The sequence below is a fragment of the Oryctolagus cuniculus genome, chromosome 1, assembly GCF_964237555.1.
Source record: "Oryctolagus cuniculus chromosome 1, mOryCun1.1, whole genome shotgun sequence".
Classification (NCBI taxonomy): Eukaryota; Metazoa; Chordata; class Mammalia; order Lagomorpha; family Leporidae; genus Oryctolagus; species Oryctolagus cuniculus.
Window position 1 is genome coordinate 57778172 of NC_091432.1, and position 27366 is coordinate 57805537.

The following is a 27366-nucleotide window of genomic DNA, read 5'->3' on the forward strand; positions in this document are numbered from 1 at the left end:
ATTAAATTGCAGAGAATGCAATTTCCTATATATTACAAATATTGATAATTTTAAATAAAACTGATACTGTTTTTTTTAGCCAGTGTAGGACATCTAATGCATCCATTTAAAAAATTTTTTTTGACAGGCAGAGTGGACAGTAAGAGCGAGAGACAGAGAGAAAGGTCTTCCTTTACCGTTGGTAAAGCGCTGGAGCGCTGTGGCCGGCGCACCACGCTGATCCAAAGCCAGAAGCCAGGTGCTTCTCCTGGTCTCCCATGTGGGTGCAGGGCCCAAGGACTTGGGCCATCCTCCACTGCCTTCCCGGGCCACAGCAGAGAGCTGGACAGGAAGAGGGACAACCAGGACAGAATCCGGCGCCCCGACCGGGACTAGAACCTGGTGTGCCAGCGCCGCAAGGCGGAGGATTAGCCTATTGAGCCGTGGTGCTGGCACCATTTTTAAATTTTAAAATTGATTTATTTGAGAAGCAGACAGAAACAGACAGAAAGAGGGATCCCATTCACTTGTTGACTCCTGAAGTGCCTGTGATGGCCAGGGGTTGGAGTTGGGAACTCAGTCCAGCTCTTCCACGTGGTTGATGAGAGCTGAATGACTTGAGATATCACAGCTGCCTCCCAAAGTCTGCATTAGCAATGTGCTGGAGTCTGGAGCCGGAGGCGGCTGTGAAATCCAGGCTCTCTGCTACGGGATGTGGCACCTGACTAGCATCTTAACCACTAGGCCAGTGCTCGGCCCCATCTCATCCAGTTTTTAAAGTTTATGACTAAATTCTTCTTTAATTAACTTTAGCTCATTCTTCTCTTTGAATTTGTATTTCTATTTTACTTCTTCTACAGAATTTTATTCTAATGTAATATATATTTTTGCTTCAAAAGCTTTTATTAACCACCTTGTCTTTGGTGCCATTTTGCAAAAAAGTTCAAATATGAATTTTTGGTTTTATTTGCTATAAACCTAAGACTGTCTAAAAATGATTCAAAATGATTTACTGTTATTAGCAGCACAAAATTAATCAAAAGAACATAATTTTGATTATTATAACCATTTAGCATAACAAGCAAAATTATATTGGAAATGTATCTCTTTAGTGGATGAATGTGGCTGCTCTCCCCACCCCTAGTCACTTCATCCATGCATTGTTGAGTATTGTAGAACGAGACAGTGTTCAGCATCAACTGTATTGTTGGTTTTAGTTTTTATAGGTACAGGCAGTGAGACCTGAGGTAAATTAGTAGATGGGAAAGGAGAGAAAGCAGCATCATTCAGTTCCTTGAAGCTGTTTGAGTTACATGTCAAAAGCCACCAAGCGGAAGGCCAGCTGGAGGAGGCCCTTGGTTCCTGCCAAGATACTGTGTTCACACACACTGCCGCACCTTCTCTGAAGATTAAACCTGCAGTCACTTTAGAGAGAAACCTCATGAGACCAGAATGCAGAGAACAGTGTGAGAAACCCTGGAAAGATAAAGGAATGTTTTGAGGTGGTGTGTGCGGTAGATGAGGCTGCAGCCAAGGCAGGGAGTTAAAATAGGAAGACAAAAGCAGCCCTGTCTCCTAGTTTGCCTTGAGACATCGGCACCTGGCGTCTCACAGGGGTCTGAAGTAACGCATTCAGAACAGCGCGGAAGTCCTGCTGGAGTGAGAAGCTAAAAATAGGGAAGGCCAACTGATTTTCTGCATTGACTCTCCTTACCTCTTAGCCCCAAATGCTGCAAGTGAGTGATGGATTCTTATTTGAGTGTACTTTATGAGAGTCTCCTTCTAAGGTTGATTTCTCCTTGGAGGAGGAAGTGGGTAAGGGTGAAATCCTTAACTGAAGTTTTTAGTGCCTGGGGTTCCTCAATCTGTTTTCCCAAGGAGCTAGTACTTCCTAGGGAATGTAAACCCACAGGCCAAGTTTCATAAACCTTTAAAAGCGAGAGTTTAGGGGTGGGCATTTGGTGCAGCAGTTAAGACCCCACTTGGTATGCCCCCATCCCACATCGGAGCCCTTGGTTTCAAATCCTGACTCCATTTCTGATCCAGCTTCCTGCTAATGCGCACCCTGGGAGCCAGCAGGTGCTGGCTCACATAGTTGGATCCTCCTATGTGGGAGACCTAGTGTGAGTTCTGGGCTCCCGATTTTGGCTTGATCTGGCCCCAGCTGTTGTGGGCCTTTGGGGAGTGAACTAGTAGATAGAAGAAATCTCTCTCACTCTCTCTGCTTTTCAAACAAAACAACCTGACAAATAGACATAATGAAATTTAAGAACATATAAAAGAGAAAATTCTAAAATCTCCCAGAGAGAAAAAGCAAATGATATAAAAGAACAAGAATCATGTTGACATCCTGCTTTTCAGTAGCAGCATTGGATGTGAGAAAAACTGAATATTTTAAATGTATTAAAGGAAAACATTTTAAACTTAAAAATGTATATTTATCCAAGTTGTCATTCATATAGAAGGGAATGATAAAAATATTTTCAAATATACAAGGCCTTGGAGGGGTTTTCACAAGAGACCTACTGTTAAAACACTGGCTAGAATGACTTACGTAGTAGGAAAAAACAAATCGGGAGGTGGTACAAAGAACTGTGTGCAGCAAGAGTCTTTAAATGCCTTGGTAAAGTTTGTTGGTAACTTAAAAAAAAGAAAAAAGTATATTGAGAATAGCACAGAATTGACATGTACAACAATGTCCACACAGTGAGCATTGGGCAGAGAGCAGGAGCTTTGTATGTGAACATGTGCTAAAAAAGAATATGTAGAAACCAAATTTGTAACATAGGCAGCGATTGGAATGCGTGTCTGATGCAAGATGTTGCTTAGAGGCCAGTGCTGTGACGTAGCAGGTTAAGCCGCTGCCTGCGGTGCAGGCATCCCATATGGGCGCCAGTTCAGGTCCCAGCTGCTCCACTTCTGATCCAGCTCTGTGCTGTGGCCTGGGGAAGCAGTAGAAAATGGCCCAGGTCCTTGGGCCCCTGCACTCGTGTGGGAGACCTGGAGGAGGGTCCTTGCTCCTGGCTTCAGATTGGCGCAGCTCTGGCCACTGCAGCCATCTGGGGAGTCAATCAGCGGATGAGAGACCTCTCTCATGTGCTCTCTCTCTCGCTCTCTCTCTCTCTCTCCCTCTCCCTCTCCCTCTCCCTCCTTCCCTCCCTCCCTCCCTCTCTCTTTCTGTCTACCTCTGCTTCTCTGTAACTCTGCCTTTCAAATTAATAATAATAATAATAATAATAAAAGATGTTGCTTAATACACCCACATCCAGTATTGGAGTGCCTGAGTTCAAGTCCTGCTCTATTTTGATTCTAGTTTCCTATGAATGTGTACCCTGGAAGGCAACAGGTGATGGCTGAAATACTTGGGTCCCTGCCTCCCATGTGAGAGACCAAGATTGAATTCCAGACTCGTAGCTCTGCCCTGCTGCAGTCCCATTTGGCATTTGGGGAGTGAATTATGGGATGGAAGATCCACCCCCCCATTTCCTCTCCCTTTCTCCTTCTCTGTACCTTTCCAATAAATAATATACAAATGAAAATAAATAAAACAGGAAAGAATTAAACATCTAAATGGTGGGACAAATTGAAGTAATAAACTTAGTAGAAACTTCCAAATATAGAAATAATTACAGGTAAATGGGTTGAAAGTACTTTTATTTTAAGATTTAATTATTTATGTGAGAAATAGAGCTACAGAGAGGGAGAGACAAAGAAAGGTCTTCCCTCCTCTGGTTCACTCCCCAAATGGCCACAATGGCTGGAGCTGAGCTGATACGAAGCCAAGAGCTAGGAGCTTCTTCTGGATCTCTCATGTGGGTGCAGAGGCCCAAGTGCTTGGGCCATCTTCTGCTGCTTTCCCAGGCGCATTACAGGGAGCTGTATCAGAAGTGAAGCAGCCGGAACTCAAACTGATTCCCATATGAGATGCCAGCACTGCAGGCGATGACTTTACCCACTATACCACACTGCCAGCCGCAACATAGTTAATTAACTTCTCATATTAGACATGTACACACAATTCTGCAGTCAACAACTGAAAAATATAAATTTTCTCAAGCACCCATAAAACATTTACCAAAATTGATCTTGTTCTAGATCATAAAACAAGCAAAGCTCAATACATTTTTAACATAGATCATGTTCTTTAATAATATACAATTAAGTTAAAAGTAATGATAAGATCAAATAGTCACATATATTTGAAATTAAATAACATGCTTCTAAATTACTCATGAACTAAAGAGTAAATCCTAATAAGAAAATTATAAAACCTTAAAATTGAATGATAATGAAAATGCAGCATACCAAAACCAGTGGAATGCAGCAAAAGTGTGCTTTGGCAAAAGAAGAAATGTTTAAAATCAATAAGTCTACATATCCCACTTTTAATTTCAGGAAAAAAACAACCTATTAAAATGAACTCAAAGAGTAGGAAAGATAAAACCAAGAAAGCAAATCAACTACTTAGAATACAGAGGTAGGATAGAGAAGATCAACAAGTCCAATGATTGGTTCTTTGAAAAGACCAGTAAAATAGATAAATCTTTAGCAAAATTAAGAAATAAATAGAAAGGGCAAAAAATAATGCCATATATGAAAAATGAAATACAGTCACAGATAAGACAGAGATGAAGATGATACAGAGCAAAAAGATGATACTGTCAACAACTGTGTACTAATACGTCTGAAAACTTAGACAAAATGTCTTTTCGTAGAAAATATTTTTCCTAGAAACGTGTATTTTCACAAAACTAGTTTAAGAATAAATTGAAAATTTGAAGTGTCTTATAATTATTACAGAAATTTAACTATCAGTTTAAAATCTTTCACAAGGAAAACCCCAGACCCAGATGATTTTACAGATAAGTTCTAGCAAATTTTCATCTTAAATTTATAACTCTCCTCTTATCCATCAAAAATGGAAATTTTTTCTTGATTTATTCTAAGAATATACCCTGTATACTATAATGTAACAAAACCAGACCACGGCACTATGAGAAAGGTAGTCTGTCCATTTTACTTGCTAGTATAAATATAAAACCTTAAAGAAATTATTACCAAGATGGATCCAGCTGAGTGTATAAACAGGTAATATATCATGAGAAATTTAGGTTTTCCCCAAGAATATCGTGGTGGTTTAATTTCAAAAAAAGTCCATGAATATAAATACTCACATTAATACATAAAAGGAGAAAAAGCATGTGATCGCTTCAAAGAAAACATTCATAATAAGATCCTACATTCATAATTTAATTAGGAATAGAAGGAATCTTTCTTAATCTGATAAAAGGTTAAGGCAAATAGAATAAGAAATGTGGGAGGTATTTCCTTTAAAATGAAGTACGTGGGGCTGGTGTTTAGCTCACTGAGTTCCACATCCGAGGCCCTGAGCTTGATCCTCAGTGCTCTGCCTGACTCCAGCTTCCTGCGTATGCAGATCCTGGGAGGCCGTGGTGAGTGAGCAAGTGATTGGATTCTGGCCCCCATATGGAAGAGCTGGATGGCATCCAGGCTCCCAGCTTTGGCCTGGACCAGCCCTGGCCACTGTGGGCATTTGCCTCTCAAATTGTAAAACAAAAGCAAAACTAGTCAAGGAAGTCAGCTTTTAATACTTTTTTTCCAGCATTGTTGACCTTAGTAAGATAAGAAAAAATTAAATGTGTGAGAATTACAAAGCAGACATAAAACTTATTTACAGTATCTACAAAATGTTAGAAAAAATAGGAGATCTGAGAAACATAGCTGCATTTAAGAGTAATGTACAAAAGTCAATTCCATTTCTGTTTGCTAGCAACCAACAACAGAAAATGTAATAAAAATGAAGACATCATGTAAAGTGCTATTAGAGAATAAAAAATAATCTAGGAATAAATACAACATAAGATTTATAGGACTTCTTTAAGCAAAGTTATAAAATTTTATCAAAAACATTAAAGAAAGACTTAAATAAATGTATAACTATATGCCATAATCATGAATTAGAGAACTTAATATAAAAGTTCATTTTCCTACAGTGACATACATATTCAGTGTGAACCCAGTCAAAATTACACAAGGTTTCCTGATCACAAATGTTTATCAAAGAATAGATAAATTTAAAAAATAGGCAAGAGATTTCTGTATGTCTTCTCTTTCTAGATATTTAGAGTTAGGGAACTGTAAGAGTATTAATGAGCATAGTTTAGGGTAATGGAACAGTAATAAGCAAGTATTTTTTATTTATTTGAAAGGAAGAGTGACAGAGAGAGAGGGAGAAACGAGAGATCTTCCATCCATTAGTTCACTCCACAAATGCCTACAATGGTCAGAGCTGGGCCAGTCTCAAGTCAGGAGCCAGGAGCTTCTTCCCAGTCTCCCACGTGGGTGCAGGGGCCCAAGCACTTGGACCATTTTCCACTGCTTTCTCAGGCTCTTTAGCAGCGAGCTGGATCAGAAGCAGAGCCAATGGTACTCCAGAACTCCCATATGGGATGCTGGTGTCATGGGCAAAGGCTTAACCTGCTGTGCCACTGTGCTAGCCCCAGAATAAGCAAGTTGACCAATAGGGTAAAATAGTGGACACAGGAACATAATCCATGTGTATCTGGACCTTTTGTGACAGTGATCACACAGAAGATGAGTAGGAAAAAGACAGACCGTTCAGAATAAAGGTTTATCCATGTGGAAAAGCATGAAAGTGGCTTCGTGTCTTGCATCACGGACACCATTGACTCCAGAACAATCGAATATATTAAAAGCCAAAACTTTGAAAGTTTCAGTGGAAAATAGAGGTGAATATCCTTTGGACCTTGTGATCTGTAGGAAAGGATTTCATAAGCAAGAGACCACTGACAGTAACATAAAAGAAGCGGATTAACTTGACCATTTAATCTTAGGAACTTCTGTTCATAAAATAACACCTTAAGAAAAATTGATAGGTTATAAACTGGGAGAAGTCTTTTGTAGTTCAAATCACCAGCAAAACGTTAATATCATGAAATTTTGATAACTCAGAACTCAATACAAGAGGACAAATACACCCTGTAGTGCAAAGTAGGCACAAAGATAGGACCAGGCATTTAACCCGAGAGAAGAGGAAACATCTGACTAGTTAACCGGTTACATACAAGATGTTCTGTCTCATTAGTGATCAAGAAATGCAAATCAAGACCTCATTGAGATAAACCAAATTTAAGGAGCCAGCTGATACCAGACATTGGGAAAGATATGGATAGAGTATTTCTTGATCATTCCTGATAGGAATATTAATTGCACAGCTACTTTGGGGAAAGGGTCTGGTATTATCTTAGAAAGTTAACCATTCTCATACTCTACAACCAAGAAATTTCACTTCTAAGGTATACCTGATAGGAGCTTCCACACATTCACTACAGAAGGCACTTAAAATAATGTTTGTTGAACTGTGTAAAGGGGTAGAATCCAAGATCAGTCAGAATGCTTTTGATTGAGGCCAGCGCCGCGGCTCACTAGGCTAATCCTCCGCCTAGCGGCGCCGGCACACCGGGTTCTAGTCCCGGTCGGGGCGCCGGATTCTGTCCCGGTTGCCCCTCTTCCAGGCCAGCCCTCTGCTGTGGCCAGGGAGTGCAGTGGAGGATGGCCCAGGTGCTTGGGCCCTGCACCCCATGGGAGACCAGGAAAAGCACCTGGCTCCTGGCTCCTGCCATCGGATCAGCGCGGTGCGCCGGCCGCAGCGCGCCGGCCGCGGCGGCCATTGGAGGGTGAACCAACGGCAAAGGAAGACCTTTCTCTCTGTCTCTCTCTCTCACTGTCCACTCTGCCTGTCAAAAAAAAATAAATAAATAAATTAAAAAAAAAAAAAGAATGCTTTTGATTGTACAATGAGTAAAACATGGTATAGTCTAACAATAGAATATTATACAGCAATGAAAATATGTGTAATATCAATTATCTATGAAATATTAGTTTAAATTAATTAGTGTTTTGCAAAGATATAATTTATTTACTATAAAATACACATATTTTTAACTTATAGCCTGATGAACTTTTATGTATGAAGGGGTGTGGGGAGCAACTCGGACTAGACTAAGTTACTGGAATTAAGACTTATTCTATGCATCTGCTCTCCCACAATATGGCGCTGAGAAGGGAGAAACAGCTTCTACACAGCTGCCTCCAGTTCAACCAATAAACTGTAGGACCTACTCCTGATTGGAGGAGAGCAGCGTACTCGGCGTGTGGGTAGCAGAGTTGGGATTTGTGGAAGAGGACTATAAAGGAGGAGAGAGACAACATGCACCAGGAACATCTAAGGGGAACATCCAGCTGAAGGAACACCTGTGCAGCCCCCGAGAGAGCCGGCCGGCAGTGTGCCGCTCCCCCGCGGAAGTGGGGAATGTGGCAGGGGGAACCGCCCTTCCACGGAGGTGGAAGGGACGGTAGCCAACCCGGGAAGAACCAGCAGCAAACCCGGGGAGGGCCGAGCAGACAAGAGAACAGCGCAGGGTCCTGTGTCGTTCCTCCACGAAGACGGGGAGCGACATAATGGTGCCGTGACTCGGATATGAAGCCTAGGCAGGGTTTAGTGTCGTTCCTCCATGAAGAGGGGGAGCGACATAATGGTGCCGTGACTCGGATATGAAGCCTAGGCAGGGCTTAGTGCCGCTCCTCCGCGAAGAGGGGGAGCGACATAATGGTGCCGTGACTCGGATAGGAAACCTAGGAGGGAAGAAACGGGAAGAAGTGGAAAATACCGGAGAGAGAGACTAGCAAAGAGCCTAGGGAAAAGCCGGACAGAAAAGGTGCCAGAAGAAGCTATCGAAAGCCTAGGCATAGACTCGGATACGGACTGTGGGAAAAAAGTTAGGATTTAAAGTGAAAGCAGGAAGAAACTTAGACTCAGATACGGACTGCAGGTTGAAAGTGAAAGTGAAACCTATAAGAAACTTAGACTTGGATATGGACTGTGGGGAGAGGCCAGGAGAAATGAGGGAGGAATATTGTTGGAAGAAAACTTAGGGAAACATACCGGGTAGAGAAAAATGTTAGGGAGGATGAAGCCGCGAGTGCAGGCCGAGGCGGAGACGTAAGCCAGCTTGGAATTCTTCAAGTCAGCCCGGGGAGCAAAAGGCGAAGATCTGGAACCAGAGGCAGAGACGTGGGCCGCCAGGTTGGAATTCGCCAGGTTAGTCCGGGGAACTTGGACCGAATACCGGTGGTGGCGGAAACGTAAGCTGTGCTGTGTGACTTGCGGAAGCCGCCGCGTGCAGAGAGAGCACGGGACGTGAGTCGATAGGGAACGTGGGGCTAGCGCGAGGCCGTGGTGCGGACGTGAAGGGCGTGGAGACCGCAGAGTGTGCACGCGAAGCTGAGCCGCGCAGAGCCGGGAGCCCGCTGCAGGGCGGGCGCCGGGAGGCCGCGCAGATGAGAGAAGCGCGGGCTGAAGCAGCTCAGAGCCATGAAGCAGCCTCGGGGCAAGGCACCAAGAAGCAGCCTCGGGGCGGGCGCCGGGAAGCCGCGGGAAGTTTAGAAGTAAAATGAGAGAAATAGGAATGCTGGCACATAGAAGTAAAATAGGAGAAATAGGAATGCCCAGAGATGGAGAAGTAGAGAAAAGTAAGGCCTCCCCACAACACAGCAATGAGAGAGCTTGGATTCGGTCTGCCTAATTAGGGAGACAATAAGCACCTGTGGGCAGCTGCAGGTCACCGAAGACAGGCACGTTATCAACACCAATAAGTCTCCCCACAATACGGCAATGAGAAGGCTCGGATTTGGTTTGCCTGCTTGGTAGGGCTTGTAAGTACCTGCAGGCAGTTCTGGCAGAGCAGAGCATGTGCTGCAGGTCACCGAACACAGGCACGCATCAGCGCCTAAAAACCTCCTCACAACATGGCGAAGAGAGGACCCGGATTCGGTTTGCCTGATTGATAGGACTTGTAAGCACCTGTGGGCAACTCTAGCAAGCAGAGCAGAGTGTGTGCCGCGGGGCACCGAAGACAGGCGCGTATCAACGCCAAAAAATAAAAAGAAAGGGGGATCTGTGGGGAGCAACCCGGACTAGACTAAGTTACTGGAATTAAGACTTATTCTATGCATCTGCTCTCCCACAATATGGCGCTGAGAAGGGAGAAACAGCTTCTACACAGCTGCCTCCAGTTCAACCAATAAACTGTAGGACCTACTCCTGATTGGAGGAGAGCAGCGTACTCGGCGTGTGGGTAGCAGAGTTGGGATTTGTGGAAGAGGACTATAAAGGAGGAGAGAGACAACATGCACCAGGAACATCTAAGGGGAACATCCAGCTGAAGGAACACCTGTGCAGCCCCCGAGAGAGCCGGCCGGCAGTGTGCCGCTCCCCCGCGGAAGTGGGGAATGTGGCAGGGGGAACCGCCCTTCCACGGAGGTGGAAGGGACGGTAGCCAACCCGGGAAGAACCAGCAGCAAACCCGGGGAGGGCCGAGCAGACAAGAGAACAGCACAGGGTCCTGTGTCGTTCCTCCACAAAGACGGGGAACGACAAAGGGGCTTCCAAAAGTTTGTGGAAATTTTGTGCTATGTTTTAATTCCATTTTTTGCATAAACCTTTCTTTTTTTTTATTTTTGACAGGCAGAGTGAACAGTGAGAGAGAGAGACAGAGAAAAAGGTCTTCCTTTTGCCGTTGGTTCACCCTCCAATGGCCGCCACGGCTGGCGCGCTACAGCCAGCACACCACGCTGATCCGATGGCAGGAGCCAGGTACTTATCCTGGTCTCCCATGTGGGTGCAGGGCCTAAGCACTTGGGCCATCCTCCACTGCACTCCCAGGCCACAGCAGAGAGCTGGCCTGGAAGAGGGGCAACTGGGACAGAATCTGGCGCCCCAACCGGGACTAGAACCCGGTGTGCCGGAGCCGCAAGGCGGATGATTAGCCTAGTGAGCCGCAGAGCCGGCCTTGCATAAACCTTTGAAAGCTTATTCATATGTACACATTTTCGTTGTTGGGACCTAGGACAACATACAGAGCATTTCAGTCCTTTGTTCCCATTTCTTTCCACTAACTCTCCTATCCTCCTTTCAGAAGTAACAATTTAAAAAAAAAAATTTTTTTTATTTGAAAGTCAGAGTTACACAGAGAGAGAGCAGAGGCAGAGAGGTCTTCCATCCACTGGTTCACTCCCCACCTGGCTGCAATGGCTGGAGCTGCTCCGATCCAAAGCCAGGAGCCAGGAGCTTCCTCCGGGTCTCCCAAGTGGGTACAGAGGCCCAAGGACTTGGGCCATCTTCCACTGCTTTCCCAGGACATAGCAGAGAACCAAATCAGAAGTGGAGCAGCCAGATCTTGAACCGGTGCCCATATGGGATGCCGGTGCTTCAGGCCTGGGCATTAGCCCGCTGTGCCACAGTGCCAGCCCCTAGAAGTAACTAATTTCTAATTTCTTTTACCATAGATCTGTTGATGAATTTTAAATGAATGGAAACTACATTATATACTCTTTTGTGGTTTCTTTCACTCAATATTATGCCAGTGAGATTCGAGTTCTTACGTGAACACTAGTTTCTAAATGTTGTGTAGCATTTTATTGTATGAATATAGCACAGTGTATTTATCTTTTTTCCCTGTTAGACATTTGGTTATTTCTAGGTTTTGACTAGTATAAATGAGGCAGATATGAATATTCCTGCACAAATATGTGCATATTTTATGTACTCATTTCCCTTGGGTATATATCTCAGAGTGAAATAGCTGGGTGAGGGCTGGCACAGTGGCATAGTGGGCTAAGCCTCTGCCTGCATTGTCGGTGTCCCATGTGGGTGCCGGTTCTAGTCCCAGCTGCTCTTCTTCTGATCCATCTTTCTGTTATGTCCTGGGAAAGCAGTAGAAGATGGCCCAAGTCCTTGGGCCCCTGTACCCGTGTGGGAGATCCGGAAGAAGCTCCTGGCTCCTGGCTTCAGATTGGCCCAGCTCTGGACGTTGCAGCCATTTAAGGAGTGACCAATGGATGCAAGACCTTTCTCTGTCTGTCTGTAACTTTACCTCTCAATTGATTATAATGATAGGACTAAGAACCAAAGGGATCATATAAACAAGAATAGTGTCTGCAAATACTAGCTGATAGAATAAAAAAGGGAGAGAACGATCCAACATGGGAAGCGAGATACACAGCAGACCCATAGAATGGCAGATGTCCTAAACAGCACTCTGGCCTCAGAATCAGCCCTTAAGGTATGCAGATCCGGCTGAGAAGCCCATGAGACTATTTCAGGCATGGAAAGCCAAGACACTCTGGGGGAAAAAAAAAAAACCTAAATGAAAGATCTCCATAAGTGAGATCCCAGTGGAAAGAACGGGTCATCAAAGAAGGAGGTACCTTTCTCTGAAGGGAGGAGAGAACTTTCACTTTGACCATGGCCTTGTCTAAATATGATCAGAGTCAGTGAACTCAGGGGGCTTCCATAGCCTTGGCAGCTCATGACAAGAGCCTAGGGTGATTACTGATGCCATAAACAAGAGTGTCAATTTGTTAAGTCAACAACAGGAGTCACTGTGCACTTACTCCTCATGTAGGATCTCTGTCCTTAGTGTGCTGTACATTGTGATTTAATGCTATAACTAGTACTCAAACAGTATTTTTCACTTTATGTTTCTGTGTGGGAGCAAACTGTTGAAATCTTTACTTAATGTATGCTAAACTGATCTGTATATAAAGAGAATCGAGAATGAATCTTGATGTGAATGGAAGGGGAGAGGGAGTGGGAAAGGGTAGGGTTGCGGGTGGGAGGGACATTATGGGGGGGAAGCCATTATAATCAATATTCTGTACTTTGGAAATTTATATTCATTAAATAAAAGTTAAAAAAAAATAAAGAAAGAAATAGCTGGGTGATAAAGTAGGAAAGCCTATGTTTAACTTTACTGGAAACTTCCAAAAAAAGTCTCCTGAAGTGATTGTCCTTTTCTACCCTATGAGAATCGATCCTTGCCAGTGCTTGTTATTGTCAAAATTTAAAATCCAAATGCCACAGTAGATGGGTGGTTCTATCTTCTTGTGGCTCGAACTTGTATTTCTTCAATGACAAATTTGGCTGCTCACCTTCACTTGTGCTGATCCACCTTTTAGGTGTCCTCTTTTGTAGAATGCCTTTTTCAAGTCTTTTCCCCATTTTTCTTTGGTTTTACATCTATTTATTATTTTTATTTGTAGAGGGTCTTTATATACTCTGGATATGAGATTTTTGTCATTTATATGTATTTAATGTCACTTAAGTGTGTCATTTATAAATGTAACAAGTAGATGTACATGCACAGATACATTAATGTGTGTGTATATGTGTATGTATGTATATATATATATAATTTTTCCCTAGTCTGTTGCTTGCTTTCTCAGTTTTTTAAAGATGTCCTTCGATGACTAGTGTTTAACTTTGATGATGAAATTCAATTTTTTTGTGTGTTTTATGATTAGTGCTCTGTGCTCTGCCCAGTAATTTTTGCCTATCCCGAGGTAATGAGCATACACAGTCTCCTGTGTTTTCTGCCTGAAGCTTTTGTTTCCAGCCCTCACAGTTAAGTCTGTTCTATCATGAATTAATCCTTGTATGTAGTGTAATATAGGAGTCAAGATTGAATATTTTTCCCCACAAGGATATCCAGTGACCTCAATAATATAATTTCATATGAAAAAACATGTATATCATATCTACATATAAAATGAATATGGCAGAATTTTTTAAATTGTTAAATCTTGAAGCTAAAAAAAAAAAAAACTTAAAAAGATGAATGGGCCACAAATAGAGATGAACAAATTCACATTCTTGGGAGATTTTGAAACAGGAAACTTAACTTTGTCATCATATCCCCTTATTCCCTTTCAGTAAAGATATGCACTCTTAGGTATCTTGTATATTCTTTGTTAAAAGGCTGTATGTTTTTATGTGTGTATTTCACACTGAAATGGGTTCATATTACATAAATTATGTTTTTCACCTAATATGTAAGGAATATTTTTGTATTTTTAAAAAACAACAGTTTCCCAACTATGGATACACTATTATTTTGTAAATAGTCTCTTATGAATATGTTAAACAAATTGTTCTACATCTTTCCTATTACAATCAGTGATGCAACAAATGTCCCTGTAAATGTGTTTGCATGTTGCGTCAGCATATCTGTAGGATTAAATTCTGGCCTGCGCCGCGGCTCACTAGGCTAATCCTCTGCCTGCGGTGCCAGCACACTGGGTTCTAGTCCTGGTCGGGGCACCGGATTCTGTCCCGGTTGCTCCTCTTCCAGTCCAGCTCTCTGCTGTGGCCCGGGAGTGCAGTGGAGGATGGCCCAAGTGCTTGGGTCCTGCACCCGCATGGGAGACCAGGAGGAAGCACCTGGCTCCTGGCTTTGGATCAGTGCGGTGCGCTGGCTGCAGTGGCCATTGGAGGGTGAACCAATGGTAAAGGAAGACCTTTCTCTCTCTCTCTCTCTCTCACTGTCCACTCTGCCTGTCAAAAAAAAAAAAAAAGGATTAAATTCTTACTAATGAAATTACTGATCAGAGAGAATCTGCATTATATATTTTGATAAGTTATTGCTAATTTACTCTCTTTTGAAAACATGTAAATGAGAGTGCTTGTTTCCTCAGATGCTCCAAGATATGATCAAGCTTAAATTTACCTCCATCTGTTAGATGAAAATTGGCACCTCATTGTTTTGATTTGAGTTGTATTAAGTTTATAAAGTTGACCATCCTATATTTTTTATAAATTGTTCAATTTTTCTATCAAAATTTTTCATAGAAACATTACAAAATGAAGTATTCTTGTTATTTACAAAAATAAAAAAGATGACTCAGCTAAATATCCAGAATGTTTCCTTTAGCTTTGCCAATTTTTTTTCATGCCATTTCACCCCAGCCATCTCTCATTCATTCATTCATTTAAAAGTACTTATTGGGGTTGGCATTGTGATACAGTAGATTAAGCTGCAGCTTGAGATACCCACGTCCCCTATCAGAGTGTTGGTTTGAGTTCTGGCTCCTCTGCGCTGGAATTCCAGTCCAGCTTCCTGTGAATGTTCCTGGGAGACAGTCCCGGTCAGGGCACCAGATTCTGTCCCAGTTGCTCCTCTTCCAGTCCAGCTCTCTGCTGTGGCCCAGGAGGGCAGTGGAGGATGGCCCAAGTGCTTGGGCCCTGCACCTGCATGGGAGACCAGGAAGAAGCACCTGGCTCCTGGCTTCGGATCAGCGCGGTGCGCTGTTGCAGCGGCCATTGGAGGGTGAACCAATGGTAAAGGAAGACCTTTCTCTCTGTCTCTCTCTCTTACTGTCTACTCTGTCAAAAAAAAAAAAAAAAAAAAAAAAGCCTGTCTCCTAAATCCAAATCTTAGCATTTGGCCAGTGTTGCTCATCAGTGAGTGTTCATTTTTGCAAAATAAAACTAATAGTTTTAACTATCTGTTGGTTAAACAAGTGGAACTTTATTAACCAAAAAGCTAAGTCTCTACTTGTGAGAGCCTCATATTATCAAACTGTACTGCTGCCTTCTTGCCATGTGCTGCTTCCCAGTTGAGGAGTTCCGGGTCTGACCTGGTGGAGCCAGTGAAGAGAGTTCAGAGATTAGTGCTCTGAGTTAGGTGATAGACTTATCCTCACTGTATGCCCAAACAATTCTACCGCATTCTTGCTTGGTTAATTTATTCATTTGCAATATATGTTAACCTAGAAGACTCGACACACGTGTGAGCCACTTGTTACTGTTTAGTCCAAATGTCTGATGCAGTTCCTGCATGGATAGCAAGCAAGAAATGTGCATATACTGAGTTGTCAGTGGACTGTGGACAGCTCAGTACCACTGATCCAGGCTTGAAATCAACTAGATGTAGGAGGTACAGTCAAAAATTTCCCGCTAACATAGAGTGTTTTGTGGGGATAATATCGCTGTTCTAGATGCTTTGATTTTTTTCTCTGCAGTCTCACTGGAATGAGAAATAGGATCATTTCTTTGACTACAAAGGCACTCTAGATTCATAGAGGGTCAACCACCCAGCTCTTGGGTGTATGTAAATGCTAACTTAACATTTGAAAAATTGCTAAGAGGTGTAGATTCCAGATAATATAGGTAACCCTTGCTTTTCATGTTAGTGCAGGGCAGTAAAAATGACAGTGGAGGCTGGAACTGTGCAAAGTGATCTTAAGCATTAAAAGCTGTCTGACAGTTTGTTTAAGTACATAGAAAAGTGACAGAAGTAAAGGTAATGTTCATTGAGTACACTGTAATTTAAAATATCAGAAATACTGAGAATTAGTCTCTGCTGTAAAAATACTTGTCAAGATTAGTTTAATGGTGCTTACCTTCTCATCCTATAGCTTACAGTGTAGAGGAAGCATCTTTTTACCCTTAGCAGTTAGTCATACTGCTGTCTACATGTGGATCCGCTTGCAACATTATGACCTTTGTGCTTTCGGTGTCCTCAAGTAGCTCTCAAAGTTCTTTAAACGCAGTGTTCGCAGGCATCACTTCCTGTGAAACACCTTCACTCTTTCTGTTGTGACCACCTCGTTTACATCAAGTTCGCCCTCCCTGAGTTCCTTGGGCCGCATACCTGGACTCTCCCATAACTGTGGCCATCCCAGCATTCCCATAGTCCCCTGTTTCTTCTCTTACTCCATTTACATATGATTCAGCTTCACTTCTAGCATTATTGCTTTCAGTTTCTTTGTTGTACTTTCATCTCTGCTGTCTAATTCCCTGGGAGACAAGGAGGCAACATTATAGCACAGATAACTGTCTGTGAGTGACCCGAATAGCAGAAGCCAAGTGTCAACCCAGCAACAAACTGCAAGAAATCCTATAAATGGTCTTAGATCAAGATAAGCACCTCCTTGATTTGGAAACTGAAGGGCTAGCAGTGAAGTTTGAGCTTTATGCAATTAAACTTAACATAGCATGGTGACTTTGCCATTGGGGGGCTAATGCTGTTGAACTAAATTGTGTTAGCTGAAATTAATGCATATTAGGACTGTGCAAAGCAGGGGCTGCCTAAATAAGTGGGCTGTCACATTGTACTGATTGCATATGAGTTCTGCAGTAATTATGATTTTATTGATCATTGTGGTTGCAGATTTAACTCACTCTTTTTAAGACTTCTTGAAAGTGACTTAGGTAGCAGAGACCCCAAATCTCATTGTTCTTAGTACTTTCTGCTGTAAAAAGCTGGGAGGAGGAGTTGCCCTGTTTCACTTTGTACTCACTCAGGGACCCAGGCAGAGGGAGGTTCCATCTCTATAGTTACCACGCAGGAATTGGGAACATAAATGAATATACACTGTCTCTGTTTCCACCTACAAGTGACACATACCATTTCTAATCACGTTTGACTGGCCAGGGTAAACCACATGATCACATCTCAAAGGGGATAGAGAAGTGAAATTCTACCATTTGCTTTGAAAATGGAAACATTAGGAGAGCAGCATTAGTGACTACTACAGTATCGGTAAACCACATGATCACATCTCAAAGGGGATAGAGAAGTGAAATTCTACCATTTGCTTTGAAAAAGGAAACATTAGGAGAGCAGCATTAGTGACTACTACAGTATCCGAAGAGCTACCCTCAGGAGAGTGTATCAGGGAGCAGCAATTGAGGACTGGGATTACAGAGCGCTTTCTGCTAATATAAGAATCAAGTTTAGGGAAAGTTCTGTGCACTTGCGTTCCAGGATCATGGACACTGCAATTTTCAGGAAATGTAGGGTTAGAGGTAAGAATGGAGCCAGGAGGTTTTAATAGAAGACCAGTGGGGCATAGGGATCAACCAGAGCCCTGGAGATCAGAACTCACTGAGCTGTGAGCTCTGAGACCCTTTACCATTCTCAATGACTTCAGTTCTTCCATGGTTGCTGTTCCTATGCTTTACTTGAGTTTCAGTTGGCTACCTCTTTGGGAGTTGTGGAATACCTTGACAGTTGAATCTTGAATTGAACCTTGAAGGAAATGTAGGCTCTATGGCTTATGGGGATGCAGCCAGAAGAAATGGTGAGGGCTTCTAGAGTAAGTGGGAAGAGGATGAATGAGTGGAACCAGTGCAGGGTGTACCAGGAACCACAGAAGCGACAAGGATACTGGCCTCCTTAAAACAGAGTGAAACAGAAGAACCATAGGGCATTAACTGCATAATGACCCTCATGCAGTTATTGCCATTGTGTAGTTATGTTTTGTCTGTGTCTTTAGCCATGAATATATTAAGCTCAGAAACCCAATCCTCAACAGTATATTCAGGTGGCTGCTCTTAAAGTGCCCTGCCTTGGGGCCGGTCTGTGGCAGAGCGGGTAAAGCCACACCTACAGCGCCGGCATCCCATATGGGCACTGGTTCGAGACCTGGCTGCTTCACTTCTGTCGCTCCCCGTCTTCGTGGAGGAACGACACAGGACCCTGTGCTGTTCTCTTGTCTGCTCGGCCCTCCCCGGGTTTGCTGCTGGTTCTTCCCGGGTTGGCTACCGTCCCTTCCACTTCTGTGGAAGGGCGGTTCCCCCTAGCCACTTTCCCCACTTCTGCGGGGGAGTGGCACACCGCCGGCCGGCTCTCTTGGGGGCTGCACAGGTGTTCCTTCAGATAGATGTTCCCGGTGCATGTTGTCTCTCTCCTCCTTTATAGTCCTCTTCCACAAATCCCAACTCTGCTACCCACACGCCGAGTACGCTGCTCTCCTCCAATCAGGAGTAGGTCCTACAGTTTATTGGTTGAACTGGAGGCAGCTGTGTAGAAGCTGTTTCTCCCTTCTCAGCGCCATATTGTGGGAGAGCAGATGTATAGAATAAGTCTTAATTCCAGTAACTTAGTCTAGTCCGGGTTGCTCCCCACAGATCCCCCTTTCTTTTTATTTTTTGGCGTTGATACGCGCCTGTCTTCGGTGCCCCGCGGCACACACTCTGCTCTGCTTGCTAGAGTTGCCCACAGGTGCTTACAAGTCCTATCAATCAGGCAAACCGAATCCGGGTCCTCTCTTCACCATGTTGTGAGGAGGTTTTTAGGCGCTGATGCGTGCCTGTGTTCAGTGCCCTGCAGGTCATGCTCTGCTCTGCTAGAACTGCCTGCAGGTACTTACAAGCCCTACCAAGCAGGCAAACCAAATCCGAGCCTTCTCATTGCCGTATTGTGGGGAGACTTATTGGTGTTGATAACGTGCCTGTCTTCGGTGACCTGCAGCCGCCCACAGGTGCTTATCGTCTTACTAATCAGGCAGACTGAATCCAAGCTCTCTCATTACTGTGTTGAGGGGAGGCCTTATTTTTCTCTATTTCTCTATCTCTGGGCATTCCTATCTCTCCCATTTTATTTCTCTCATTTTACTTCTAAACTTCTGTTTCTCTTATCCCCGCGGCTTCCCGGCGCCCGCCCCGAGGCTGCTTCTCGGCGCCTCACCCCGCGGCTTCCCGGCTCTGAGCCGCTTAGCCCGCGCTTCTCTCATCTGCGCGGCTTCCCGGCTTCGCGCGCGCACTCCCGGTCTCCGCGCCCCTTCACGCCCGCACCACGGCCTCGCACTAGCCCCACGTTCCCTATCTATTCACGCCCCGTGCTCTCTCTGCACGCGGCGGCTTCCGCGAGTCACACAGCGTAGCTTACGTTTCCGCCACCGGTATTCAATCTAAGTTCCCCGGGCTAACCTGGCGAATTCAACCTAGCTTACGCGTCTCCGCCTTATGGTTTGGCTTCCTGTCTTTTGCTCCCCGGGCTAATCTGACGGATTCCAACCTGGCCCACGTTTCCACCTCCGGTTTAACTTTTCGCCTTTTGCTCCCCCGGCTGACTTAAAGAATTCCAAGCTGGCTTACGTCTCCGCCTCGGCCTGCCCCCGCAGCTTCATCCTCCCTAACATATTTTTCTCTACCCGGTATGTTTCCTAACTTTTCTTCCAACAATATTCCCCTCTCATTTCTCCTGGCTTCTCCCCACAGTCTGTATCCGAGTCTGTTTGTTCTAGCTTTCACTTTCGCTTTCAACCTTAGAGATTTCTCCCAGCTTCCCCGCCATAGTCCATATCTGAGTCTATGCCTAGGCTTTCGATAGCTTCTTCTGGCACCTTTTCTGTCCGGCTTTTCCCTAGGCTCTTTGCTAGTCTCTTTCTCTGGTATTTTCCCACTTCTTCCCGTTTCTTCCCTCCTAGGTTTCCTATCCGAGTCACGGCACCATTATGTCGCTCCCCCTCTTTGTGGAGGAACGACACTAAACCCTGCCTAGGTTTCCTATCCGAGTCACGGCACCATTATGTCGCTCCCCCTCTTCATGGAGGAACGACACTAAACCCTGCCTAGGCTTCATATCCGAGTCACAGCACCATTATGTCACTCCCTGTCTTCATGGAGGAATGACACAGGACCCTGCGCTGTTCTTTTGTCTGCTCGGCCCTCCCCGGGTTTGCTGCTGGTTCTTCCCGGGTTGGCTACCGTCCCTTCCACTTCCGTGGAAGGGCGGTTCCCCCTAGCCACTTTCCCCACTTCTGCGGGGGAGTGGCACACCGCCGGCCGGCTCTCTCGGGGGCTGCACAGGTGTTCCTTCAGATAGATGTTCCCGGTGCATGTTGTCTCTCTCCTCCTTTATAGTCCTCTTCCACAAATCCCAACTCTGCTACCCACACGCCGAGTACGCTGCTCTCCTCCAATCAGGAGTAGGTCCTACAGTTTATTGGTTGAACTGGAGGCAGCTGTGTAGAAGCTGTTTCTCCCTTCTCAGCGCCATATTGTGGGAGAGCAGATGTATAGAATAAGTCTTAATTCCAGTAACTTAGTCTAGTCTGGGTTGCTCCCCACAACTTCCAATCCAGCTCCCTGCTAATGTGCCTGGGAAAGCAGCAGAAAATGGAACTTGTCCCTAAACCACTACCACCATGTGGGAGACTTGGAAGTAGCTCCTGGCTCGTTCCAGGCTTTGGCTTGTCCCACCCCTAGTCACTGAACTATTTGGGGAGCAAACCAGTGGGTGATTCTCTCTCTCTCTCTGTAATTTTGCCTTTCAAATACATACATAAATCTTCACAAATAAAATAAAATGCCCCACCTCGTGGTTTTCTGTGGACTGTTGCTCAGCACTGAACACTACTCACATACCAGATAGTTTTAGGTCCATCCATAGCAGTGCCCATACCCAGACTTCTTATTTTAATTGAAATGTGATCCAAATTTCTTGTCCAGTTTTTTCTGAGTTAGGAGCAAAAATATTTAAGACATACCTAGTCAAGTTGGAGTCGCTTTAAATGGGATGTTGTGTTTGTGAAAATATAGTTCATATTAAGTGGCCAGTGTCAGCAGGCTGTACTCATATCTGGGATGAGAACCCTGAGTCAATTGTAACAGCCACTTCATGTCTAAATCTTCCATATAGCTAAGGGCTTTCCAATCAAACATCTATATTCTTAGACACAACACTGGACTTATCAATGGAATTCAGTCATCTTGAACTTTTCCAGACCAATCCATTGCCATCTTTCACCCTTTCAGCCTCCCTGTCACTGTTCCAGGAGCAGCACCGCAGAGGGTCTTCATGCTCTGGGGATTTGCCCTGTGCCGTGTCCTGTGCTCAGGTGTACAGCCTTGCTCTTTCCAGCCTGGATATTTCCCCTTGAAACTTTGGCTGACGGACATCACACAGAGGCGTGAGCCATGTCAGGACACAAGCATTGTGCCCCCAGTGGGCATCAGCAGTTTTGCTATGTATTCAGCACTGTCATTTTTTCATGTGAATTTTTCTGAATTTGGGGACTTAAATTACTAAAATATGTAAGAATTTTTTAATTGCCTAAGCTATTTATAACCATTTATTGTTATTATTAGGGCAACACACTTTCCTCAGGGAGACCATTCAATGTGTTAGAAATGATGAAAGAATGGAAAAATAACCCAGAAAGTGATGAGGAAAACACAGCACGTGAGAAGAATAATTGGCCCATTCAAGAAAAATCAAAAAGTTATGAACTCAAAGGAAATGTCCATGATGTCAATGACACTTCAGATGAGGAGGAAGAAAAACAGGTAAGAAGACCCGAAAAACAAATTGGGGAACAGTTGTTTCAGTCACTTGAAACATTTTTTGCAACTCTGTCTTTTTTGTTATTAGTTTGTAACAGCCGACCTGCATTCTGTGGCAAGTAAAGCTCTTTCTGCTTTTAGGCTGCCATTATTCAACAATGTGGGCTACATGTATATTTGAAGATCAGTGATTATCTATAGCAGGAGCTGGCAAACTTTTTCCATCAGGGAATAAACACACGGTTGAGCATACCTAATCCCAAAATCTTAGAACGTCTGGTCCCAAGCATTTCAGATAAAGCATATTCTCCCAAGCATTTCAGATAAAGAATATTCAACCTGTAGTTAATATATTTTAAGCTTTAAAAATATATATTTGTTTATTTGAAAGGCAGAGTGACAGAGAGACGGAGGGAAGGAGGGAGGCCAACATTGTGGTGCAGCAGGTTAAGCCCCCACCTGCAACACTCACATCCCATATGGACTCAAGTACTGGCTGCTCCACTTCAGATCTAGATTCCTGCTAATACTCCTCAGAAGGCAGCAGAAGATCCAAGTGCTTGGGCCTCTGTACCCATGTGGGACACCTGGATGAAGCTCCTGGCTCCTGGCTTTGGCTTGTCCCAGCCCCAGCCATTGTGGCCATTTGGGGAGTGAACCAGTGGATGGAAGATCAATTGCTCTCTCTCTTTTCTTTCCCCCTGTTTCTCTATAACTCTGCCTTTCAAATAAATAAATATTTTTAAGAAAAAATATATACAAGTAGCCAATAAGCATATGAGAAGCTGCTCAACAGCATTCGTCATCAAGAAAATGTCAATTCAGGCTACAATAAAATGTCACGATGTATTTTCTAGAATTGCCAGAAGTAAAGACTGGTATGTCCAAATACTGGCAAGGATATGGAACAACTGGAATTCTCCTGCACTGGTAGCAAGAATGCAAATATAATTTGGCAGTCATTTATCAAACTAAACATTGACTTACCATTTATCCAGGAATCCTAAATTCACAAAAAGATTTAAAGTTCACAAAAATAATTTTGTAGCATGTGTTCATACCAACTTTATGTATAATAGCTCCAAACTGAAATAATCCAAATGTCCGCTAAATAGGAATGAGTAAACAAATGTGGTATATCCATGCCATGGAATATTGCTTGACAGGAAAAAGTGAGTTACTGACACATGATGGATCCCAAAAACCTATGTTTTAATAACATGAGAATTTACAAATATCTCAATAGAAACTTCTATTAAAAGTGTTAAGCAAAGAAGTCAGATATGCCATTTTTGACTTATGAAGTTTTGGAAAGTCATTTTTTGTCTTAAAAATAATTTGTCTTAAAAATTCAGAACAATCATGACCCAAGATGAGACAAGTAGAGTGGAAATTGTTCTATTTCTGGATTGTGGTTTTGGTTATGCAGATCTATGCTTGTCAAAACTAATCAGACTGTATACTTAAGATCTGAGTATCTTACTGTATGTAAATTTTACCTTAGTTACAAAGAAGAGAAGGATATTTACATGTTTCTCTAATTTGCAACGTAAATTTTATTTTCATTAACTCCCAAGATTGCATATCTTTGTGAGTAACCAATATAAAGAAATCTATATGTTTGTAAGTTGCTTTCTCTTATTTCCTTTTGTTTTCTTTCTATTCTTCCTTCTGAAAACCATAGGAATGTGAGAGAGGGTAGGTTACCATTGCAAGCAAAACTATAGCAGAAAACTTACATCAGAATTTTGTCATTTGGACCTTGTGCAGGTCTATAATTTGAATGTGTGACTCTAGAAGTGGTTGCTATGGTGATAAACCACTTTACTTAAATAGCATGTATTTTACTCGAAATTCAGAGAAATGGTAACAGTTTGCAGTCATCATGCACTGGTGTTAACTCACAGGGATGTGCCTAGAGCTTCCAGGTTTTGCATCCATTAGCACCAGATAAGTTCATCAGGTTCAGGTTATGCCAGTGAATAATGAAATATGTATATTTGGCCCAGTTTTCTTGTTACATATCTTTCCTTGCACACGCGGAGCCCCCTTCTCCACCCTCACCCTGTTCAAGCTGGAGAAATCAGGCCTAGGGCACTGAATTACAGAAAGGTGCAACTGGAGGGAGCCTTGTAAGGTCATCTTTTCTGTCCTTTTGCCTGTGGGTGGTAAGAATGTGTCAAAGGTGAACAACTGGAGTGCTGCCTGGGGCAGCCCCTGGTGTGACCGTCCTGGCTCACAGCAGTGCTCAGAGCTGCCATCTACTCCGTGGTGCTGAAATCCGCTCACTCTGTTGAGTGTGTGTGTGTGTATTTGTATCCTCTTATTTTTTATCTTTCTAGACTGAAGAGCTCTCTTACAAGGAAACCTCCATTCCTTTCTCATATTATTAACCTGTCTGTAAATCCTCTCTGGTCCTTAATATCTGCTCAGGGTGGGTGCATTGTTTCAAGTATGAATTCATCACAATTTTGTATAAAGGTAGAAAAAATTTTTTCTTTGATTTCTCAAATGTCTTCTGATGGCAGCCAGCTTTCCTGACCACCGTGAAATGGCACTTTTGAGCGGCGTCATCAGAGGTCACCTACAAGGATCTTTCGACCCTGTGTGGGACTGACAGGTGGATGACCAGCAGCCTTGGGGTGGTCTTCTAGAATCTTACCCTTTAGCCCAAATATTGAAATTCCTCTTTCATCTTCCTCCTCTCTTGTCCAATCTTACGGGAGCTTCTCACCTTCTGTTTGCCTTTCATGACCTGGAAGATCTCAGAGCCTTGACAATTTCACTCTTCATTTTTCTGTCCTTTATTTACCAAACTGTAAAATCGCATCAGTGACAGCATAGATCCCTGAGGAATCCCACCAGCTATGAGAGAAGAAAAGGAGAAACCCCAAACCTAGGTAATCTATAACTAACAAAAGAAATCCCTGAAAAATTAAGATTTTTTTTTTCACTGTCTTAGAAAAAGTCTGGAAGCTGGAGTTTGCCTTGGCCATTTATATTCCAAGGAGATGAGAGGCTTGGTTCTTTGTGAAGAAAACTCCAGCTCTCCCTGATGGGTGCTGTGGTGGTCGCCTGCATCCGAGTTCTCTTACTATCAGAGAATGGTTTCGATGAGATGTTCAAGAGAGGAGTCTCAGAATCCTTAGAAATCTGCTAGGGGGCCAGCGCCGTGGCTCACTAGGCTAATCCTCCGCCTGTGGCGCCGGCACCCCAGGTTCTAGTCCCAGTAGGAGTGCCGGACTCTGTCCCAGTTGCTCCTCTTCCAGTCCAGCTCTCTGCTGTGAGCCGGGAGGGCAGTGGAGGATGGCCCAAGTGCTTGGGCCCTGCACCCGCATGGGAGACCAGGAGGAAGCACCTGGCTCCTGGCTTCAGATCGGTGCATCGCCGGCCATAGCGGCCATTAGGGGAGTGAACCAACGGAAGGAAGACCTTTCTCTCTGTCTCTCTCTCTCTTACTGTCTGACTCTGCCTGGCCAAAAAAAAAAGAAAGAAAAGAAAAGAAAAGAAAAGAAAGAAAGCTGCTAGGGTTCTGCCTCCTAAACACTGGCATTCTAAACTTGGTGCAACTACAAATGGCAAGGTGTGCACACATGCAGCGTTTTACAGGGTATACCCACATACACAGAAGCATCTAAGCATTTGCAGTCAACACTTTGCCTGAAGGTAATTTTCATTGATGTCACCAGGGAGTGAAGGAACAAATATTACAGTTTGTTTCAGTGCAGTGAATTTTAGGTCATTTTTAGAGATCAATTAAAGTATATTTGACTATATTCATATTTTTAAGATTTATTTATTTATTTGAAAGGCAGAGTTATAGAGAGGCAGAGGCAGAGAGAGAGAGAGGCGGGGGGTCTTCCGTCCGCTGTTTCACTCCCAAGATGGTCGCAACAGCCAAAGCTATGCCAATCTGAAGCCAGGGTCCAGGAGCTTCCTCCAGGTCTTTCACTTGGGTGCAGAGGCCCAAGGACTTGGGCCATCTTCTACTGCTTTCCCAGGCCATAGCAGAGAGCTGGATCAGAAGTGGAGTAGCCGGGACTCGAACTGGCGCCCATTTGGGATGCCGGCACTGTAGGCAGTGTCTTTACCCTCTATGCCATAGTGCCAGCCTTGACTGTATTAGTTTTAACATATATTAAACATGAAATTGTCAGAAATGGGAAAACAGTCACTTAGGTGTGGGCATTTGACCTGGCATTTAAAGTGCCAGTTAAGACCCTACAACCCATATTAGAGTGCCTGAGTGCAAGTCCCTGCTCTACTCCTGATTCCAGCTTCCTGCTAATGCACACCTTGAGAGGCAGCAGGTGATGGCTGAAGTTATTGGGTTCCTGCCACTCACTTGGCAGAGCTGGGTTGAGTTCCCAGCTCCCAGTTTTAATTTAGCCCAGCCCCTGGCCATTGAGGACAATTGAGGAGTAAACTAGCAGATGGGAGCTCTCTGTCTGCCCCTCCTCTCTCTCTGCCTTTCAAAAAATGTTTATAAATTGAAAAAATACTCTTATAATGCTACTGGTAAGCATATTAATTGGTATAATTGAAGCAGAAGGTAATATGGATATATCTTTTAAAATTCAAAAATACATATACCTTCTGATCTAAAATTCTATTTCTAAAATGTAGATATACTTACATATGTGCAAAATGACACAAGTACAAGACTATTCACAGCAGCGTTATTTGTACAAATGGTAGTAAAAGATTGTAAACAAGCTGGATACCCATTGTGAAGGGATTGGCTGAATAATTATGGTACCTGTCATACCTCTCAACAAGAGAATACTGCACGGTCAGAAAAAAAAAAAGAATGAGTACCCTTTCTGTGGATTAACATGGAATGTATTCAAGGCAATCATTAGTTGAAAAAAATCAAGGCATAAAGCATATTTACAGGGGACTCCCATTTATATAAAAATAGGGGGAGGAAATATGTAGATCTGTGTATTAGGTTGAACGACGTGAGATTGCCATTATCACTGTTCTGACCTCTGACTTGCAACCAATGGAAATGACAGAGGAACCCCAACCAATTCTGTCTGCTTGAAGGTGCATGAGATCTCTCCAGCAGAGAACACTGTAAAGGGACAGTTTTGGTTGCCTTTGATGACTACAGAGCTAGCTCGGGGGCAATGAGGGGATTTTGAACATTGTGAATATTAAATCAGGGGATGTACTACCTATTAAGAAACCGAATCACTGAAACTACGAATAAATACTGCGTATGGCGCAAGAATTTCATTGTCTCGTCTTGCAGTGGAGTGAAACAAGCATCATGTTTCTACACTGAAGCAACCAAACATTTTGATTTAGTTTCCTTTTTCCTTCCACTTAGCTAGAATATTGTGAGAATTAGCTCAACTTAGTGTATCCACAAAGAAAGTGCCAGATCATGAAGAATCCCTGGAAAGAAGAAAAAATTATGTACATCGCCC

At 43.6% G+C, this 27366-nt stretch overlaps 1 protein-coding gene across 20 annotated transcripts in view; it reads left to right on the forward strand.

Moving 5' to 3' along the window:
• Positions 1–27366, forward strand: part of STK33 (serine/threonine kinase 33) — a 182673-nt gene that overhangs the window by 152531 nt on the left and 2776 nt on the right. For all 20 annotated transcript variants that reach the window (XM_002708793.5, XM_070073880.1, XM_017345170.3 and 17 more), the window contains one exon: positions 21737–21934. In XM_002708793.5, the coding sequence (XP_002708839.3) occupies positions 21737–21934 (198 nt within the window). The remainder of the gene's footprint in view (positions 1–21736; positions 21935–27366) is intronic.